Source organism: Camelus dromedarius, chromosome 9, assembly GCF_036321535.1.
Source record: "Camelus dromedarius isolate mCamDro1 chromosome 9, mCamDro1.pat, whole genome shotgun sequence".
NCBI classification, from domain to species: domain Eukaryota; kingdom Metazoa; phylum Chordata; class Mammalia; order Artiodactyla; family Camelidae; genus Camelus; species Camelus dromedarius.
The window spans coordinates 23,501,234-23,524,098 of record NC_087444.1 but is presented as its reverse complement, the minus strand read 5'-3'; the positions used below and the strand labels follow the sequence as shown (position 1 = coordinate 23,524,098).

The 22,865-nt window shown below is 39.4% G+C and overlaps 1 protein-coding gene across 13 annotated transcripts in view; it reads right to left on the bottom strand.

Moving 5' to 3' along the window:
• PDE4DIP (phosphodiesterase 4D interacting protein) overlaps window positions 1-22,865 on the bottom strand; it is a 206,059-nt gene that overhangs the window by 172,057 nt on the left and 11,137 nt on the right. For 12 of the 13 annotated variants that reach the window (XM_031457924.2, XM_064488894.1, XM_031457940.2 and 9 more), the window contains exon 1: window positions 22,295-22,542. The exons of the other annotated variant lie outside the window; for it this stretch is intronic. In XM_031457924.2, the coding sequence (XP_031313784.1) occupies window positions 22,295-22,527 (233 nt within the window). In that variant the 5' untranslated portion in view covers window positions 22,528-22,542. Of the gene's footprint in view, window positions 1-22,294; window positions 22,543-22,865 lie in introns of those variants that run through there. 13 annotated transcript variants of the gene reach the window in all.

Genomic DNA, 22,865 nt, shown 5'->3' with positions numbered 1-22,865 from the left:
TTGGCCATCGAAATGTGACAGCAAGTCTCCTATGGCCACTTCTAGGTAGAATGTAGAAGTGTTTAATAGCCAGCACAATGGGCAACTGTCAGTTTCTACTCTTGTACTGATCCTTGAAGAGCAATACTTATCAAGAGGACGCTTTCATCAACCTGGATCTCTTAGTGATTCTGATGATCAGAGTATTCCTGCTGGCCCAAATCGAACATGTGGAATGAGCAAGAAATGCATTTTTATTGTATTAAGTTACTGAGATTTGGGGATTATTTATTCCTGCAGCATAGTGTGGCCTATCCTGACACATTATGTTTTAACTCATTTTGAGACTGAGGCAGAGAGAAAGTCTTCTCTCATGTCATAGGTCCCATGGATCATTATGGTAGAAAGTCACACATCTTCCTCCTTGTGCATCTCTCCTGGTTTTCCGGATTAGAACACAAAGAATCTGTATAGGTGATGTTGATAAATTAAACTAGTCATGTTATTCTTCCTGAGTGCACTGCTCCTGAACTGGTCAGTTGATTATGCTTCAGGAAATGTATGAACTGATGACAAGGGACAAAAAATAGGAAGGTATTTCTGTCTTCATACTCAGCTCCAAACACTCCAAGGGGACTTTTACCTTCCATTTAGTTTTTCTATTATTTCTTTTCCCTTCCTTCTCCTCCCGGCTTGATTCTGGGAAATAGGGACTATTAAACTTGATGTGGATTACTCCATGAACTATGAGGCAATAATAAAAATAACTATGTCTGACATATTTTTTGCCAGGTTCTCTTCTAAAAGTGTTATATGTACTGACTTTTTATCTTAAGAATGGTGTAATGAGGTAGGTTCTGGGTACCTCTGCTTTGTAAATGACACATGTGAGGCTCAGGGAGGTAAAGTAGATGGCCTAAGTATACAAAGCTGAGATTAGAAACCAGTTTAGGTCTAAAATGTCATGTCACTATGTGCATTGCTTCCCTAATTTTAACCCCTAACACTCACTGAGACTTAGATAGGAGGAAAATATGTCTGCAACCTCTGTCACTTCACTGATCACTGCAGTTGACTCAGCTGACTTGGTTAATCAATAGAAGTCTCCTTTGTCCCGCACAGCTCCATGTCCATCTCTCTAACCCTGAGTTTAAAAAGAAAGTCCTTTCCAAACAGAGAGGAATCATTCTGCAGCCAAGGACAAAGTGTCTGGGATAGATTAAAGATGGCCACAAATTCTTTCCTTCTTCTCCCATTGAAATTCACCTCCCCTTGAATTTGGGTTGACCTTAGACTTACTTGACTATAGAACACAATATAAGAGATGTTCTGGGACTGCCAGGGCTAATTCAAATGGGAGCCTTGCAGCTTCATGCAAGACTCTAGCGGGCACTTGCTTTTGAAGCCCTGAACTGCCAGATGAGAAATTCCCATGCTAGAGAAACCATGTGGAGAAGCCCTGAGACTACATGGAGAGAGGGAGGGGCCTAGCTGAGCCCACCATCTAGCAGTGCCCATCAAGGTGTCAGGCATATGAGTGAAGCAGCCTGGGACCTTCCAGATCAGTTCAGCCATCAGCTGGACATCATCAAGCAACTCCAGCTAGGGCTAGATAGAGTAAGTTTGCCCTGCTGGGTCATGCTAGAATTACTGATCCCCCAAATCATAAGACATAATACAACATTTTTTTTGTGTTGAGCCATAAGTTTTGGAGTAGTTTCCTAAGTAGCAATAGATAACTGAACAACATCTGGTACCTGTAAGTGGTGTGTTGCTGTAACAAAAACCCCAGAGTAGTGGCAGAGTCCTTGGGACCTGGATGCAGCAGAAGCTGGGAAGAGTTCTAGGAGAGTGTGAGTGAAAGCTGGAGGGACAGTGAGGAGACTGCTGGAGAGACTGTGGAGGCTGAAAAAAAAAATGACCTGTGCCACATTCTGGCAGAAATTTAGCAAAACCATTACCCATGGGAATGTGGAAAAGAGAAAATATATCTAATAAATGGGTAGGTTCGGCAAAGGAAATTTTTAAGACAGAATTTCAGAAGTCCTAACTGGTTTCTTCTAACCACATATGATAAGGTATGGATAGAAAATTAAGGGCTAGAAAAATAAGTGAGTTTTAAAGCAGAATTTAGAGGAAATATAAAGAGTCAGGATTTGCTAGGTTCAAAAATCAAAATGCTTCTCATCTTCAGTCTCTCCAGATAGCAAAACCTTTCAAAAGATGCAGTAGTTTTAGGGTAAAAATCAAATCTAACATGTAACTATTAGACATATGGTTAAGAACTCAAGAAGATATAAGGTGGTGCCTTATATACCATTTCAGTTAAACAAAAAGGCCTGTAAGGGTCTTAAGGGTGTGCCTTTCTACTAGGCTTCTAAAAATTTTAAAGACCCATTATTCTACAGTAGCCTCTCAGGCAGCCCAAGGTAGAGAAGAGCTTGTTTCAGAATAAAATGTGGGTATGGCTTTTGTCTCAAGGAACTAATTATAAAATAGTACAAAAGATGCCCTCAGAATTTTTAAGCAAATGCCAGCATGGACTGAAAGGGATTAACACAGTATAGCATGAAAAGATACCTTTAGACCTTCAACATGCTACTGAGAGAAAGCAGACTGAGAAAGTTATCCAACTGCAAAAAAAGGACCACTTCTTATGAAAAAAATAAGAATGACTCAGAGAATGGAACCAAGAGGTCTTTAGATCAAGAGAAGCCATATTCAAGGAGCTGTACCTCATAAGCCTCATTTTCACCTGAACTTGATTTAGATGGTGAGATTCTGGACTTCTGAGCCAATACAGTCAATGTTATGAAACTTTTGTAGGCTTTGGGAGGGAGTGAGTAATGCACGGGTGATGTTTATGGCTGAAAGGTGGAGGAATACGGTAGATTAAAGATGAAAGTTGAAATTCTTTGTTATTTCTCCCATTGAGAGATGGAGTCTAATTCTCCTTCCTTTGAATCTGGGCTGGTCTTAGTGACTTGCTTGACCCATGGAATGCACTTCTAGGTCATAAATTCTGAGGTTGAATTATAAGACTTGCAGCTTCCTCCTGGGCCTCTTGATATACTGAGCTGCCATGAAAAACATCTGACCCCCTTGCTGGAGAGATACTGAGGGAGGCCCTGAGACCGCTTGCGAGATATCACCCAGCAGTCTGCATGACAGCATCAGGCATCACTCGGATTCTATGCCTTATGTGAGTGGAGTTGTTATGGGACCTCCAGAGCAGCCCTCAGCTGAATACCACTGAGTGACCCAGTGAATGCTACACGAAACAGATAAATTGCTCAGCTGAGACCTGTCCAAATTCCTGACCCACGAAATCATGAGACAATAAAATGGCCTTATGTTAACCCACTAAGTTTTGAACTACATCGTTATGCAGAAATAGACAACTGGAGCAATGCCTTAAAATGTACACAGTAATTCTGATACGTCATATCATTCATTCATTCATTCAAAAATACTTACTGAGAATCGTAAGGTGTCAGACACTATTCCATATGCTAGGGACACAGCTGTCAAAAACAAAACAAACCCCAGCAAATACCCTGTTTTCATGGAGCTTACAGTCTACTGGGATAGACAGACAATAAACAAAGAAATAACTACAATATGCCAGATTGTGGTTAAGTGCAATGAAGAGAAACCAGGCAGTGTTAGGAGAGCATTCCAGCAAGGCAACCCTCTTTTATAAGTGAGGAAAAGGGGCCTTAGAGATACTGAATGGCAGACCAGCAAGAGAAACAGGTTCCCAGGTATAATAAAACTAGAGCCTCTTGTGGTGAGAAACTGTCCAATAAAATTCATAAATTCAAATCTGTTGTCTATATTATTAGTGCAACAGAGAAAACGAATGCACAGAATTGAGGCTTGGATGGATGTGCCTGGTTACCCGGCATGCAAGTCATCTGGAGAGAAAGGTTGTAAGTATATGAATTGAAAGCTCTGCCCTTCAGTAGCTGGTGTAGGTCAGAGGCTGGGGAGATGTGTGACTCTGGGGACTATATATCGTAAGTGAAGTGACAGCTGTGCCTCAGGGCAGCAGTGATCAGGACCGGGAGCAGTTTATAAGACATTGGGAAATACTCCTTGGGATAAGCAGAAGTTCTTGTGATGGGGAAGGGGGCTTTGTAAATGACTTCATTTCCTAAATGAACAGGTGGGAGTTCAGAGGTAGCTAATCCTCATGAGACTTTATTCCCACAAGCTAATAAAGCTCAGGGGCAATTTGGTCACCTTAGTTCATTCAGCTCAACATTAGTTCAACAAATGCTTACAGAGCATATGCTAGGCATTATATTACATGTTTAAAATCTAGTGTGGAAAGTGAGGTAAGCATTCGTCAAACCATAATACAAATCAGATTGTGTAAGTGCTATGATAAAGGGACAAAGGGGAACATAAAGGAGGCAGCGATCAATTAAATTTGATCGGAGAAAGTTTCCTAAAGAAGATAGCATCTGAGTAGGGTCCTGAAGGATGCTAGTAATACAAAACTTTGTATTTATTGTATGTATTCTATATATATTAGGATTGCAAAAGACAGCACTTTTATTTAAAAATTTAAATTTTCACTGGTTGAAGGAGAAATGTTCCCAATCTCCTCTGAGTGACTGCCTAGGGTCCCTTTCACCTGGACGAGCCTTAGTGTAGCTGATGTCACTGGCTAAGGGAGACTTGCGTTCAGATCTCCGCCCACACCACCACCACCATCAATTTCCAGCCTTGTGATTTTGATGAGTTACTTAAACTCTGTGCTTTAGTTCCCTTAGTTGTAAACTAAGGTTACAATAATAACTACCTAATAGGATACTTGTGAGAACAAAATGAAATAATACATGAAACGTCTTTAATTCATTGCCCAGCACATTCTAAGCATTCAATAAATCATAGCTATTCTTTTACTAATGTTTGCATACCAGGCCAGATTCCAACCCTGTATAGAAGTTGTGGATTTTAATTTCAGTTCTGCTCCAAATTGCTCTCTAAGGCTAGGCCAGTGATCCAGATTTTCCATTTCTCAGCTCTCGGATTTATCATATGAGATTGAGGCACTGAGAAGGAAGCTGAGTAAACTGGTTCCCTCACTTCCTGGGTGGTTCTAGGGAAAAAAGAGTGGATATTTCCTCCATCTTGTATTCCTCCCTTTATCTCAAAACTTCTCTCCCTATCTTGAGTAGTGTGTGTATGTGTGTGTGTGTGTGTGTGTGTGTGTGTGTGTGTGTGTGTGTGTGTATTCACACTTCACTAGCTAGCCTTGTCTGTCAGCTGTAACAAAAACCTCAAGGAAGGAAATTATGACCCAGCCTTCAGACAGCTGGTGGTAATGTACTCATACAATCCCCCTCATCCTTTCAACACCCACTATTTATGTGGATCTGATGTTGGAGGAGGGGGAATCATGCAAGAAATGTGGCATGTAAACATCTAGGAAGGGGTCTAAGACAGTAAAGAAAGACTTGTGTGAATCACCTAGATGATTCTCCTTGCTTTGAACGTAGACATTGGGCCTTAAAAATGAAAGGGACTGACGTGAAGGTTAATAAATAAATTTCTGTAACCAGAAACAATACTGGAATAAATTCAACAAATAGTTTTCAAGGCATTCATGGCAATTGCACCATCACTAAAATCTGAGGCATTTTCTAGGACAAGACAAGCAGTTCCAGTCTGAGGCCAAGAGGCATGCATCAGGCAATACAGACTTCTTAAAACAACAACAACAACAACAACATGGAAAAAATAAGTGGAAGGGGGAACTTTCTGGGTAGTGGAAATATCCTATGTGTCAACTGAGGGGTTGGGTATGCAAGTACATATATTATGTCCTAAGAACTTTGTATTTATTTCACTGAATGTAATTTTTTTATCTTTAAATAAACAAACAAAAACAGAAATGAATAAAATTTTTAAAAAACATGGAGATTATAACTAAAGGCATTGTGTGATCCTGGTTTAGAGCTCAGATTGGATTCTGAATTAGAAAACATATTGCTAAGGACAAGGCAGCCATATAGCTATGGTTCCTGCCTCTGTTTCTTATAGTCTGCCATCTACTAGCTTGTCTTCTGATCGATCACGGTGGATTTCTCTGGATTAAAAATTCTGGCAGACACTAAGAATCTCTAGTGTTCTGTCACCTTTATAGATTGGACTGTATATGTATGTATATATGTTATCTTTCAAATATATGTATATATACATTTTCATATATGTGTGTGTATATTTATCTACAACATAAATCAGTTTTTAAAACTTTCAATTTTTACAAAAATTAAAAAAATTTAAACATATGGAAACGTTGCAAAAATAGTACAACGAAGTCCTATAAATCCTTCACTTGATTCATGGATCATTAACATTTTGCCACATTTGTTTTCCCTCACCCCCTCCCACACCCATTTACTGATGAACCATATGAAGGATGCAGACCCTTCACCTCTAAATATTTCAATGTGGATACAACATTGTAAAATGACTATAACTCAATAAAAAGATGTTAATATATTAAAAAAAATAGATATTTCAGTGTGAAATAGTAAGGTATGTTCATTTATAAGAATAATTAAAATTATTAAATTTTATACAAGAATATACCACCTTTCCCAGGTCAGCTTTTTCACTATTAAACAGGATCTGATTGACATATTTGTATTGAATTCATTAACATCAAGAGCTCTGTCTGATAGCTTTTTGGCTCAAATCTGTACAACCAAGAGGACGCATCAAAATAACCACTCCCAGGACAAAGGTGAAATACACAACAAAAACAAATTCCCTCTTCTACGCTTACAACTACTTTAAGTCAATTTCTTGGCAATTTAAAGCAGCTATCTGTCCTTTCTTCCAGTTGGCAAGAGTTCAGAAATGTTGAGATATAGCCTCAGAAAGCCTCACACAATCAAGAAAAAATTTTAATGAGAAAAATCCCGCATTCGTATACACACTTTTATTTAATTTTCATCTTAGCATATAAGAAGATAAAATACTGAGCTGTGGAGTTCAGTATCAAACATCTGGCAGTCCTAGACACAAAATGAGCCTACCTCAACAGTCCTTTATCCTTGCAAAGTTCGGGTATAGTGGCTGTCAGAGTTAATCCCATCCTAGACTGTATCATTTCAGTAAAAGAACACATCCAACATTAACCACCATGATTCCTTTCAATTGAAATAATCTTAAATTAGACAAAAGGGTTTCTCATTTCTAGGCTAGATCTGTGGTGTACCTATAGGTATAGAAGTACTTGCTGACTCTAAATCAAAGGTTATGATATAAAGGAAAGAATGATTGCATCCTCTGTTTATCGGCTCCGGTAAATTCTCAGGGGATAGAGGGAGGGAAAAATCAAGGCCAGAAGGTCCCTGATGCTGATGGACTGATTCAACTGGTTGAAGCTTTTGATTCAACTGTGAAGATGTTCAGGGCTGGACCTAATGGGAGGGGAGGGAGGGACTCACCTGTGGTGCAAATTTTAAAAGATGTCAAAAGCTCAGTAATCAAGACAGATGATACTTTAATGCAATATTTTTTTTAAAAATTAGTGGAAAAAAATCCATGATGAACAAAATGTCAACATTTTAAATAAAGACAGGATCTGCCCCTGCATTTGCATGATCCTGGGAGTGAGTGCCTTCCTTGCTTCACTCTGGTCGGTATCCTGGTTGTCTACCCTGGATGGGGTGACAAGAGCCAAACCAGTACTCTCTAGTGCTGTGTCCTGCTGACCTTGTTGGCAGCAGCTTTCTGTGCATTAGGAACTGCTAGACCTCAGGTGGTACCTTTAAGACACCACAGGGCAAAAACGACTATCTCAGCCTAGGCCAGCTCTTCCAACCTCCTTCCCAAATAGTTTCAAGGTTCAAGGGGAAGTTTCTGGGTTTTATGAGGCATCAAGGAGATGGCAGAACAAGTGATAAGGGGAGATGGAAGAGGGGAAAAAAGAACTCTTTACCTTGAGTTGCTGCTGCTAATGTGATTAGAAAGAATGTTTAAGAGCCTCTCCTTTTAAGAAAACCCTGAGCCCCAACTCTCAGTTTGAGGTACTTGGCCACCCAACTCAAAAACCAAATCTGCCTCACCTGTAGTCTTTCCATCACATAGAACACAGTTGGCTCTGGAAATCAAAGAAGCCAGGCCACCTCCTCCATACAGGCAGCAGTGCACTCCAGCTGCTTAGGAAATTTCACCACACTGGAGCCTCTCTCTCCTTTGGCAAGAGCTGCCCATCCACGAGTGCCAAACCTGATCTTGTGACAGTGCAAGCCACTGACAGGTGCCCCCTGCTGGCAGAACCTATCTTACAGAATCAGCCTCACCATTGGGCCGTTAGCTGGGACATAAAAACTCCAGTAATCACAGTCACCAATATACCCCCTGGCCCTTACAGTGGACCTTCTTCACATTTGTGTTACCTGCCAGGCCCTCTGTAGGCACCAGGCATTTGCACATTCCTTCAGAGGGCCCACCTGGTTCCTAGAGGTGGAGCACAGAGGACTTCCTTCTGCCCTTCTACATACATCTGCCTCACAAGGCCAGCCTGCCTTGCTGGTTTTGGTTCCCTTGTGCAATATTTTTTTTATAAACCTACCCTTTGGGCAGGACACTGGAGTCACAGCTCTGAATTTCAGCCTGGAGAGCTGAACCATTTGCCAGGCTCCTCATGGTCCCTTCACCTGGGGCCAGACACTGCTGCTTCCAGTTTTTTTTTCGTGGAAGTCAGGACCCTGGCTTTTTAGCTCAATTTCCAACAGCTTTATTTTTAGGGACTGGGCCTTGCTTGTGGTGCTCCCTGACATCCAACTTCTGCCTGTGGGGCTAGGACAGACCGAATGGGGAACTGGCCTGAGAGGATGGGGTGAAGGGAAGGGAAGTCCTGAGGGCCAGTGGAGACAGGAGGGAGGCAAGATACATGAAAGTCTTTTAAGGTCCCACTGAAGCAAGGAAAAGAGAAAAAAGCTTCAGCTGCTGAAGAGCTGAAGTTGAAGATGGAGAAAAACTAGCCTGTCAAACTAGAAGAGTGAAAAGAGAGGATAAAATTTAGAAATGCACCAAAATTTGGCATCGCCAGTGAGCCTAAATCTGCTATTTGGCTTTGGCTTCGGCAAACCCAACAATTGAATGCTGACTTCATATTGTTTCTCACATCCCTGAACTTGTGCTCCTGTGGGTTACCGTAATATCTCAACAGCATAACATGTCAGTAATTCAAATAAAGTATGCCATTTAGGTTTTTGTTAATATCTGAATATTCACTCTCAAATACACGTAAGTATTCTAGATAATAATATGGAGTGCAAATCTCCTTGTGTGATTTACATGTTCAACTTCTATTAATCCTTTAAATAATTTAAATTTTAATTATTACTTTAAGAGTGAAATGATGTAACAACAACAAATAATATAATTTATATTAGAAACACACTCCAATTTGGTGGCAAGCACTGTTGCACTGTAGTGCATATGAGAGACAAAGGATACACCAACTAGGATCTTTCTTGAGTAAATGTTACTAACGAGTATGACTTAGGGACCATCACTGTAAACCACATGTACAAGGTGGTCTCCCAATAGGTCATCTAAGGCAGAGCTTCCCAACCAGTGCACCTTTTTTTTTTTTTTTTTTTTTTTGCTGCAAATGAGTTACATTGTCCAGAAATTGATCTCGTCAACCCTTAAGGCATCCAGGAAGACAGCCAGAGCCAGTCATTGACAGAAATATCTTCTAGGGATGCTTGGAGAGCTGACTGGGCAAGCAGAGTCTGAGGTTGTTATTTTTCTGAGGATGCAGTTGGAAATCTTGAACATGACATACATAGCTTGGCATAGTCTTTGGCCTCAGCTCTGGTTATACTCCTCCCTGCTTTTTGTACTTGACCTGTACTAGCCTCACTGCAGAAGGAAAGAAGGGAAGGAATAAATCCTGTTGTTCCTCTGATTCCCAGGAGTTCAGGTAATGGATGCAGACTGTAGGAGGAAGTCTCTAAGAGGGCCCCCAGTGATCCTTGGTAATCACAGTCTTAGTATTGGAAAGAGATTTATTATAAGAGATTGGCTCATGTGATCATGGAGGCTGCTGCCTGGAAGCTGGAAACCCAAGAAATTCGATGATGTGGTTTTGAGATCCTGAGGGCCCATGGTATAACTCCCAGTCTGAGGTCCAAAGACTGATATCTTAGCTCAGCAGTCAGGCAGAGAGAGAGCAAATTCTGCCTTCCTCCATCTTTTTGTTCTATTTAGGTTCTCAGTGGATTGCATGGTGCCCACCCACATTGTGGAGGGCAATTAGTTATAGTCAGTCTACTGATTTCAAATACTAATTTCATCTGGAAATAGCCTCACAGGCTCAGCCAGAAATAATGTTTAGCCAAATGTCTAGGCACCCTGTTATCCAGTCAAGTTGACACATAAAATTAACCATCATAGCCCCTAAATTTTGGGGTAATTAGCTGTGTAGCAATAGATAACTGATACATAGACTCCTGAACCTTCCCTCAATCCAAGTTCGTGCTGTAGAGTTAGGGACCTAGCCCTCCATTCACAAAAAAGCTACTATTCTTTTTACAGTAAAGAAGGACAAAGATTTCAGAGAACTTATTTAAGGCTGCACAACTGGAAACTAGATTTTTTGGTGAAAATGAAGGGAATGATAAGAGTAGTTTTGTAAGACCATTCTGTAGAATATACTGCGCCTAGCATTCTCTCTTTAGAATGTGCCTTTAATTACTACCAAGAACATTCTTTTTTTCTTTTAGGAGATATGTGAAATTCATGAAAACCCTTCTTGTTGAGATTACAATAAAGCTGTACATTTTAGTTGCAATATTAGTTGTGGAGACTCCAAAGTCAAGATTTATACAGCAATGAGGCACAATTTAGAGACTGGAATATTGTGGAGACAAAAAGGATGCTAAAATATGGTATTGTTTCTGTTTGTACACTGAGGTCACTTGTTCATGTTAACATTTCTTTTATTGATTCCACTTTCTCTGAGCAAGTGTTGTATGGTCAAATGTAAGCGCGCATGAGCACACACACAGCGGACAAAAGCCCCCCATTATGGGAACGCATGTGCCTGTTGTTCTGGGCAGTGAGCCCAGTTTGCTTTAAGTCTTTGTTATGTGAACAGTGTCCCAGATTCTCTTTTGAAATGTGCAATTCACCCAATTTTATTAACCTGAATATGGAGCTTTTTTGACAGGTTCTCAGTCATGTCTAGGTACACTTCCTTTTGTTTTAAACAGGTCATTTATTTCTCTGCGTTGACCTTCAGGCGTTTTGCCATGTGAACTGAAAGCAAACCCTCTCAAGGTCAGATTTTTAATAATGCAGTTTATTATTTTCAAATAGATGACATTTCACACTTGTTATGCTAATTTTGAGACCAGACCATTTTTTGACAAAGCTCTATCAAAGGCTTTTTGTTTTTTTGTTGTTGTTTTAAGGCAAAGCAAATCTAGGGTCATTGAAAGGAAAAAAATTTTAAAGCATATGAGATAGACAAAAATTATTAATGCACATGAAACAAAAATTTAGCACCTGCCACTTAAGCACCACTTCTACCACTTCATAACTGTGTGATCTTGCCAAATTATTTATTTACTCTTTCTATAAAAGCAGGTGTAATGATAGCATCTTTCCCACAGAATTGTAGTGAGGATTAAATGAGATTATGCTTATACATTGCTTAAGATATGGCCTGGCGTGTAGCAAGTACTCAATAAATATTATTAATAATGCAAATTATACATGTAATAATGATCACAATGATAATGCTGCTGCCATGGACGTCAGGGATCCAAAATCTAAATCACAGAATTCTGTTTGGAACGCCTGTGAGATCTAGTACAAATCCCTATACTTATGAGGCTGCTCTGGCACGTAAGACAGAGAACAAGGAGCTTGAAGAGCCGTTGGAGTGGCCTGAGGCAAATGTCCCCTTGCCTGCTACGTTCCCTCCATGAACACTACCACCATCTGGTCAAAATATGCAACACTCTGTGAAGGTATTTTTTATTTTAGCCAGGGTCTCCTCCACGGGAGTCACCTCCATCTCTCTGTCCCCTCACCTAACACCCACCACCTGGGTACTGAGTGGGGATAAAACTTCAACTAGGGTTAAGCAAAAAAAAAAAAACCTCAACCAGAGGTTTCAAGTTCAGCTTAATAGAGAGACTCCAACAATGGTGTTGTCTCTTTCCTTCTCTCATTTATTTTCTGTGCTGGTTTTATTTCCAGCGTCTGCAAGGTAGCAAGTTATCTGCCCACAAGCCTGGGCCCACATCCTCCTTCAGGTTTACATCCGTTAGAAGAAAGGTTGCATCTTTCAGGAGGCTTCGGAAGAATCCTATCCTAACTTGAGTCAGTGCCCATTCCTGAACTAATTCCTGAGGCTATGGGGAAAAATTATGCTCTTTAAAAAAAAAAAGTGCACTTAAAATTTGTTCCCACTTAAAGACTTTATTTTTCAGAGTAATTTTGGATTTAATTTATTCTTTCTTAAAAGGCCTGTGTTCATCCAATACACCAGTGATCCTGTTGGCTTTACCTCCAAAACATATTTCGAATCTGTTCACTTCCTACCAGCCCCACTGCTGCCACTATGATTAAATCACCATTATCTTACATCTGGATTACTTCCTGGAATAGTCTTCAAAGCAGCCTCCCTACTTCCACTCTTGGAAACACTCTTTCACTTTTCTACTCCTAAAGTCTGTTCTACAATAGCAGAGTGATATTTCAAAACATTTTCCAGATCACATCATGCTCCTGCTTCAAACCTCTTTGGCTTTCCAATGTCCTTAGAATAAAATCAACTTCTTACTATGGCCTACAAGGTCTCATGTGACCTAGCCCAGCCTGCCCTGTCCCCCTGACCTCTTGCCATTCTCCCTTTGTTTAGCCTGGTCCAGTGCCCTGGTCTTCTTTGTGTTGCTCAAACACACCCAGCTAACTCCTACCTTAGGGGTTTTACAATTGTAGTCCTCCCATCATCTTCCTCAGTCCCTCTCTAACCAATGATTCTACTTTATTTTCTTTACAAACTTTATTATTGTCAGATATCACCTTATTTGTATATTTATTTGCTTGTTTTATGTCTGTCTCTAGTCCTACTACAGCTTCATTAAACTTAAGCTTGTGAGGGTAGAGCCTTTTTCAGATAAGCTTGTTCTTTATTCTATTCTAGCACCTAGAATTATGCCTGGCATTGCATACCTACTTTTTGAAAAGAAGAATGAACCAACTTTGGCTAAATTAAGTTTCTAAAAAGAGGCTACTGGCAGGGGAGACAAATCAAAGGAACAGTGGAAGACTCAAAAAAAAAAAAAAAACAAAACAGGTTCAGAAAGGGCATAAGTAGGGGAAGCAATGAGGACCCAGGTAGCAAGAAGAAGCTAACTGGTCCCAATCATCTCTCCCACTCTTGTGTTGCTCCATGAAGATGTGATGTTCCTGTGGAGAGTTGAGTTGTCCCAGTGTGGGTCTCATTACTCTCATTTATCTAGGAGATGGCAGGATACCTTAATAGACTGTCTCATCAGGACTTAAATAAAACAATGGTGGAAAAGGTAATTCTTCAAAGGAAATGTAGGGTTATTGTTAAAAAAAAAAGGAGGAATGAATAAACGCCTCCACAGGAAAGGAAGGAAGGAAGGAAGAAAGAGAGAGAGAGAAAGAGAAAGAAAGAAGAAAGAAAGAAAGAAAGAAAGAAAGAAAGAAAGAAAGAAAGAAAGAAAGAAAGAAAGAAAGAAAGAAAGAAAGGAAGGAAGGAAGGAAGGAAGGAAGGAAGGAAGGAAGGAAGGAAGGAAGGAAGAAAGAAAGAAAGAAAGAAAGGAAGAAAGAAAGGAAGTAAGAAAGAAAGAAGGAAAGAACATGTTTGCAATAATCCCTGGCCTGGTATCATGTCATCTACAAGACATCTGCTTTACTGTAATATAAACTGATGTGTGCCTAACAAATGCAAATAGATCTTAAGATTAACTTAAGCCAAATAAAAGCAGAGAAATACGTCTTTTGAACATCTGTTCAAAACCATACAACACACTCAAAAGATAGGCTCTTAAATGTTTTCTCTCTCTTAAGCATCAGGAGAATTTAGAGGTCAGGAGACAGTTCTTCAAGACACATCTTTTGAATATCCCACACAGAAGTGATTCATTTCCCTGATACTTCTCTTACCATATTATCTCTTGTTAATGACATGAGCAATCATGCATAGTTGACCTAGAAATTTAAGAGTAGCTCTTGTTTCCTCCCTCTTCTTCATTCCCCACACTTCACTGAACAACAAGTCCCATCAATCCTACCTCAGAAATTCTCAAATCTATGCCTTCTTCCTCATTCCTACCACCACTGCCTAAGTTCAGGCCCTTATCACTTCAGACCTCGAACCACTCATAACAGCTTTTTAATTATGCTGTCTCTTTACTCAACCTACTTCACCCCATATCCCACACAGTGGTCACATTTATGGTTCTAAAACAAAGATCTAAGTCAGTACCCTGCTTAAAAACCTTCTAGAGCTCCACACCGCTTATCAAAAACAAAAACAAAAACAAAAGCACAACCACCTTTAAGCCTTGGTTTGAGTGACGGAATACAAAAGTTTCTCAGAATTGTTTTTGAATGCAATAGTTCTTTCATTCAGTGGTTCTCTAACCTTACTGTACATGAGTGCTTTCGGACATGAGAGGAGGGTCTCAGTCACAACAGTCTGGTTTAATTGGTTGGAGCGGGGTCTGTACACCAGTTTTTCTTTTTTTAATCTCCCCGAGTAATTTAAATGTGTAGCCAGGGTTGAAAAATACAATTTAAAAGATAGCTAGAAAGACACTTTTACTTCCAAACAGCATATTTACTACCACTCACCCTGTTAGAAATAACTAAAAACCTGGACAAAATATATGAAACAAAGATTTTCAGACCCTGGGTATTAGGCAACACAGATTGTGATCCCAGAGAAAAGAGAAACACAACTGGCCTCGTTTACTCCTTAGAGAGAGTTTATAGTTGGCAGTGGTAAGAGAGGGAATCAAGGCAGAGCTCAGTTATCTCCCTACGTTGAGATAAAGCTAGGAATTTGGGAAGATCAAGGTAGCAACAGTTCACAGAGCAGAGTATCAGAAAAGAGAAAATTCCAGAGATCTGCAGAGGGGCCCCCTTGAGTATTCACCTGTGTACCGATTAGCACGTTTGTGTGAGGAAACTATGGCTGGGGCAAAAACCACATGAGAGAATCAGACGGACAATCCTCTTGGCTCACACAAGATTGAAAATAGTTTGTTTCCCCAACAAATGAAGTAGAAAAAAATTCACAATTCATGGGACATTGGCTAGAGTACTCAAAGGCATCAGCCCAGTAGTGGGGAAAGTTATGAGATGCTTCTTGGGTCTACCTAGCAAACCTTAAAAAGAAGACCCAAATGGGTCAGATTTCTTCCAAGCAACTTAACTATGTCCTAGAATAAAGCTCAAGAATATTTACAAAAATACAAAATTATCTAGCACCCAACAAAGTGCCTGATATGTGGCATCTGATCACATATCGTCAGGTATACAGAGAAGCAGGAAAACACTACTCAAAATGAAGAGAAAAATCAATCACTAGAAACCAACTAGGAATTGACATGAGATTTAGAATTAAAACAATTTTTATAACATTCCATATATTCAGGAAGGTAGAATAAAGACTGATCAAGTTAAATAAAATATATGGAAGTTATTTTTTTAAAAAGACACAAGTCAAACTTCTAGGGATGAAAAAGACAATTATCTGAGATGAAAACTACACTGAATTACCCCAAATGGGATTCTACTTTACACCCATTAGGGTGGCTATTATTATTTTTTAAAAGTTGAAAATAACAAGTGTTGCTGAAGATGTGGAGAAATCAGAACCATTGTGCACTAGTGGTGGGAATGAAAAATGGTGCAGAAAATAGTATGGAAGTTCCACATAGAATTATCACGTAATTCAGCAATTCCACTTCTGGGTAAATACTCAAAAAACTGAAAACAGAGGCTCAAACAGGTATTTGTACGCCAGTGTTTATAGCAGATTCACAATAGCCAAAAGGTGGAAACAACCCAAATGTCCATCAAAGAATGAATGGATAAACAGAATGTGATTATATATATAATATATATATAATGGTATATTATTTAGCTGTTAAAAAAAGAACAGAATTCTGACACATACTACAACATGGTTGAAACTTAAAGACATTATGCTAATAATTTTCCTTAGAATTCTGTCACACATTTAAGGAAGAAATAATGCCAATTCTACACAAACTCTCCCCAAAAATATCAGAGAGGAAGGAATACTTCCCAATACTTCATCTTATGAGGCAAACATTATCCTTATACCAAATCCAGACAAAGATATTACAAGTGAAAAACACAAACCAATATCCCCCTTGAACACAGATGCAAAAATTCTTAACAGAATTTTAGCAGCTCTAATCCAACAATATAGAAAGGATAATATATCATGCCTCAGTGGGATTTACTTCAGGAACTCAATGGTGATTTTATCATTCTTAAATCAATTAATGTAATTTACCATATTAATAGAATAAAAAAGAAAAATTATATTTGAATCTCATTAGATGTAAAATCAAACATCTATTCCTAATGAAAATGCTCAGAAAATTAGGAATGGAAGGGAACTTCCTCAACCTGATGAAAAGCACATATGAAAAACCTATTACTATACTTAATAGTAAAAGACTGAATGTCTTCCTCTTAAGATCAGAAACAAGACAAAGATATTTGCTTTTACTATTTCAATTTAACTTTGTACAAGAGGTGCTTGCCAGTGCAATAAGGCTGAATAAATAAATGAAATAAAAGATATAGATAGAGATTGGAAAGAAAGAAGTAAAACTCTCTCTCTCTCTCCCTCTCTTTGTGTGGGTGACATAATTATCACATAAAAAATTCTGTGCAATCTACAAAAAACTACTAGAACTAAATAGTGAATTTAGCAAAGCTACAGGACATAAGACTAATATACAGAAGTAAATATGAACTAGCAATGAACAATTGGAAATTAAAAATTTAAAGACATCATTTATAATAGAATTAAAAACATGAAGAATTTAAGGATAACTGTCTCATAAGATGTATAAAGGCTGTATACCAAAAACGTAAAACACTACTGAGAGAAATTAAAGAAGAACTAAATGAAGGTTTCTCAACCTCAGTCACTATTGATGTTTTGGTTTGGACCATCCTTCATTATCAGAACTGTGACATCCTATGTATTGTAGGATGTCAATCAGTATTCCTGACCTCTATCTACTAGATGCCATTATCACCTTTGCCATGAGTTTTGACCATTAGATATGTGTCTAGATACTGTCAAATATACTTTGTGAGATACAATTGCCTCTAGTTGGGAACCACTGACCTAAATAAATGAAGAGACATACCATGTTTATGGATCATAAGACTCAATATTGTTAAAATATCAATTCTCTCCAAATTAATATATAGACTCAATACAATCCCATTCAAATTCCCAGGAGGCTTTTTGTCTGTATTGACAAGTGGATTCTAAAATGTGTATGGTTATGCAAAGAACCTAGAATAGCCCAAACAATTTTGAATAAGAAGAACAAAACTGGAAGATTTGAACTACATTATTTCAAGACATAAAAACATAGTAATCAAGACAGTATGGTATTGGTCTAAAGATAGATGAATAGATTAATGGAACAGAATAGGGAATTCAGACATAGATTCACATACATATGGACAAATGATTTCAATAAAAGTGCCAAGGTAATTAAATGGAGAAGGGATAAATTTATCAACAGTGTTGGAACAACACTATATGGGGAAAAAATGAATCTTGATCAATACCTTGTACTATATACAGAAGTTATTTCAAAATGGACCATAGACCTAAATATAAAACATGAAACTTCTAGAAGAAAACATAGGAGAATAGTTTTGTAACCTTAGGATAAGTAATGGTTTCTTAGCTATAACATTAAAAGCAAAATCCTTAAAAGAGAAATTTGATAGTTTGGACTTAACTTTAGAAAAACTGAAAAAAAACTTTTGAAAAGACAAGCTATAGATCGGGAGAAAATATTTACAAAGTACATATATAATAAAGACTTATATTTAAAATATATAAATAATTTCCAGATTTAACAATTAAAAAAACAAACAACTCCATAAAAGATGGGCAAAAAATTTCAAGACACTTCACCAAAAATATACAGATGATAATAAAGCCTATGAAAAGATGTTCAACATCAGTAGTCAAATGGGAAACGCAAATCAAAATCATAGTCCATTTCACATCCACTAGAATGGCTATAATAATAATAAAAAAAAGACAGACTAACAAATGTTGGTAAGGATGTTCAGAAATGGGGACCTTCATACATCTCTATTGGGAGTGTCAAAGGTACAATCCCTTTGACAAAGAGTTTGGCAATTTCTTAAACAGTTAAACATATGCCAACTGTTTACCCAAGAGAAATGAAAGCATGTGCACACACAAAGACTTGTACATGAATGTTCATAGTAGCTTTATTTGTGGTAGCCATAACTCTAGAAATGACTCAACAGCTGGTGAATTAATAAACAAACTGTGGCATACACATACAGTGGAATACTACTCATCAATGAAACAAAATGTACTATGGATACCTACAACAGCATGGATAAAGCTTAAAATAACCATGTTGGGTGAAAGGAGCCAGGCAAAAACAAAGAGTACATGCTGTATCATCCCATTCATATAAAATTCTAGAAAATGCAAACTATCACATAATGCCAAAAAGATCAGTGGTTGCTTGTGTGTTAGTGGGGCAGGAAGAGACAGAAGGGAGGGATTATAAAAGACCAGAAGGAAATTTTTTAGGATGACGGACATGTGATGATTTCAAAGATGCATACATATAGTGAAACTTTTCAAATAGTGTATTTCAAATTTGCCCAATTTACTGTATGTCAATTATATCTCAATGTAGCAGTAAAAATAAAATAAACAAAGAGAGATGGCTAAGGAGACATAATGGTTGAAGTTTGATGTTAGAAATTCATTGATCGTTCTTGTTTTTAAATGGAGGTACTGGGGATTGGATCCAGGACTTCTTGCATGCTAAACATGTGCTCTACCTCTGAGCTACACCCTCATCCCACAGAAATTTACTGATCCTTCTCTGACATCATCCCCCGCTCCACTCCCAACAGTTGCCTGCCAAGCTATCCACCTAGAATGTACAGTCTGCTAGGCTTCAAAAGTACACACTGAGGCACATTGCCATCAGATGGCAATTCACTTAACTCCTCTTTTTAAATAGTTGAATACTTGAAAGAGGATCATCTTTGAATTAAGTCCTCGTAGAAAAGTTCCATCACAGCATGGGTCTCATTTCACTACAGCATTTTCCCAGGGCCGTACATTTGCTTATGTATCTCTGCTAAAATTTACTTCCCACCCAACTCTGGCTTTGTTATCTTGTTAGGCCAGAAAAAGTTCATCTTCTGTGTGTGTGAAGCCCTCTCTGATCCTCTGCCTCTTAGCACTATATCCAGTGGCCATTAACCACGTGGTTCATATTACCAGCATGCAGGTGCTATATAACAAGGTCTCCCAACCCCACTTCCTCACCCTCATCATGAATTTTACCTAAGGAAAGTAAGCCTGCCACTTGGAATTTAAACTTCACAATGAATACAAACTGGTTCAGAGAAGAGATATGCAGACATTTGAAACAGACATAAAGATTCTCAAGCCAAATAGACTATTACCTGAAAATATCAGCATGTCAGAGAGAAAAAGAAGGCGTACAGGAGAAGAGACGTTGATCATTGATGACACTCACCATCCAGGGAAGAAAGAACCTTTTGTATCTTTGATACTGTGTTTGAAGCTATTATCATTTTAAAAAAAAATTAGAATTCACTGATTAATTCTCCTTGTTCTAAGTTCAAATTTCACAAACAACATTTTGGTTATAGTTTGGCTTCCAAATGTGGCAAGCATGCCAAGAGAACTCACTGAAATAAAAAAAGAGAGTCTAGTTCCCTAAGATGTTAGAATCCTCATTGTGAATTAATAATTGGCCATTCTGCATTTATATAGTAGTCTTGTGGATTTGTTTAATAATCAGGCTGAGAAACAGACTCAACAAGCTAAAGCACATTCTTCCAGGACAATGCCACCTTGTATGACCTCTTGGAACACAGTGAGTCAGCTTGTATTTATTTATATTTCATTTCCACAGTTCACATTTCTGTTATAGCACTTACTCCTTACTATAGTTAGGTGAGTGTAGGTTAGAACTATAGATTCTCAACTACTTGAGGGTAGTTTTGCATCCAGTTTTGTACTGGCTTCCACCATCACTGCTCAATAAAAAACACTGAATTAAAATGAATCTGGATAATGTGCAGAATTGTCTTCTTCCATTTTTTTTAGTTGATTGGGAGCTGAAAATTGGATACCACAGACAGTTCTTCCCAAGCACAAGCCTCTAATATTCATAAACCTTTAATACTATAGCTAAGACAGGTATGTTTGAAAAAATATGTTGCACATTCCTGGAGAACTGATTTTTAAATGAGGATCAGAGTAGCACCAACCTCAGTGAAGTTTCTGACACTCTTCATTTGGGTTTTCCTGAAATGTTTAAAAACATTTCAAGGCTCGTTATCACATCAACTAAGATGAATGCAGAGATTTGTTAGATGAATGACTATTAAGGAAATAACAAAAGCATGCCATCTATTTTAACAACAAAGCCACAATTTATAGAGAACCTAATTCTAAACCTACAAATTTTTTGTTACTGAAAACAAAGAAATCACATCTCTAGGATGAGTCGTGATTCATTTAAAATTTTGCAATGGTAATGCTTCTTTTGATGAAAAGGTTCACCCTAGTGTACATAAAGTAGCTAAGAAGACCTTAAATTATAAATATATATTCAGATTAATTTTTTTTGTTTCAGGCTTTAAAAAATTTCCTAAGTAATGTGAAAAATATTCAACACACCATAGATACACATGATTTTAAAAAGTAATAATGTTTGGGCTAAAATTCCACTGTATAAAAAAATCAGAGAATGAATACTACTTGCTTCATTCCTTCTTAAAAGCAGTACTTTATCATGGCTTTCTTAATAGAAATGTGATTCCTTTAAGCACTGTTAACTGATAGTCTGACTCAGTTTTCTCAAATAAACAGTGGGCAGTGTGATGAATAAATACAATTAAGTGTCTGTGAATAAACTGTTTCCTAGTTCACAAATAAAACATAGTCCTGAACACAAAATACAGATTTCATTAATATTTAGTTCTGTAATTAACACTCAAAAGAGCCAAACTCTGATTTTATGCATAGGAAACAGGCCTAGAGAAATAAAGAACTTTTTTCAGATCCCAGTTAGTTAATGGCAGCTTAGATACTGAAACCACTATTGCCTTATAGTTTGATTTATGAGTTCCAGCTTCCCAGAAAACAATAAGCTAAAGACGCTGTGACAAGGAAATGTTTATTTCAAAAAACGTCAGCAGCACAATGTCTCTTCTTAAAAAAAAAAAATCGTGTGTATTGCAGATTTTCATCCTGCTGCTGCTACATGAAGGAAATCTGGGCCTAATTTATACGGTCTTCTCAACCAGAGCAACGTTAGTGATTGGGTTTAAGTGGAGCTCGTCCTGCGCGGCATCATCCAGCCAGCAGGCTGGGATCCAGCTCTGCAGGAGACGAGATGGTAGGAAGAACCATCACCAACCCCCACCCTGCTGTCAGTATCTAAGACTGGGGTGGGGGGTGGATAAGATAAGGCAGTGGGTACTCTTTCAACTGTATACCCACGCACATTCCCTGGTCCTTTATCTTTTAATCATCCCTAGAGCTTCATCCCTTGGCATGGCCTTCTGAATCATGTGTTCACCTCTCCTTTGACTCGACCCAGCCGGCATGGCCTTCAATCTTATCTCCACCACCCAACTGGTTGACTACACGTTAAGCAAAAACCTTGGGATAGAGACGGGCTTCCTAAGCTTTAGTCCGGTACATTCCAGCGCCACACCTGTATTTCTAGGTAACTCCCCACCGTCTCTCCCTCTCCCGCCCCCGCCACACCAGCCCCCTTGCCCCCGTGCCCTCAGCCTTGCCCTCCAACCTTCCCCAAGCTGATGTCACCCTGCGCCGCTCTCTCCCAGGCGCCCAGGTCTCCAGCCTCTGAGTCTCAGACCCCAAAGCGGTTCTCCACTGGGCGCCGCCACTCCCGGCGCAGGCTTCATCCTTCCCCGGCTCCCGCGATGCTCTCACCTCATGCAGGGTGCGGCTGCCGCGGCTGCCTCTTCCTCCTCGGCGGCTGCTGCCCAGCTCCCGGCCGGCTCGGGATGCCGTCGTCCCCGGCCGGGAGACGGCCGCGAGGACTGCGGGGTCCGCGCCGCGTCCCTGGACCAGTAAGGCGCGCCGTGCGCCCGGCGGGACGCGCGGCGGCAGCAGCCGCAGTCGCAGCGGCGACGGCAACAGGACCCGCTGTCAGTCCTCTTCATGGGTTTCCCGGGCCTGGCCAGCCCAGTCCTGGTTACCGTCACTACTTGGTTTTCCTAAGGTCTTCCCGCACTGCCAGGGCGCATCCTCTGGGCGTGGATGTCCATCCACTCCAGTTGCCACTATTGTGGCGGAGACCTGGAAGGACCAGGCCTCCTCCGCGGCTGCCTCTACCACCTGCTCCGCCCAGATTGCTTCTGTCCCTCTCCCACAAACACCCGCCGCTGCCTCTCCACCCTCTGCCATCTCCCCATTCTCTCCACCCACTACCTCAACCCGAAGATCTTTTCATCTCCAGACCTCATTCTTGCTTCTTCCTATTTGCTCCGTTGTTACCGTC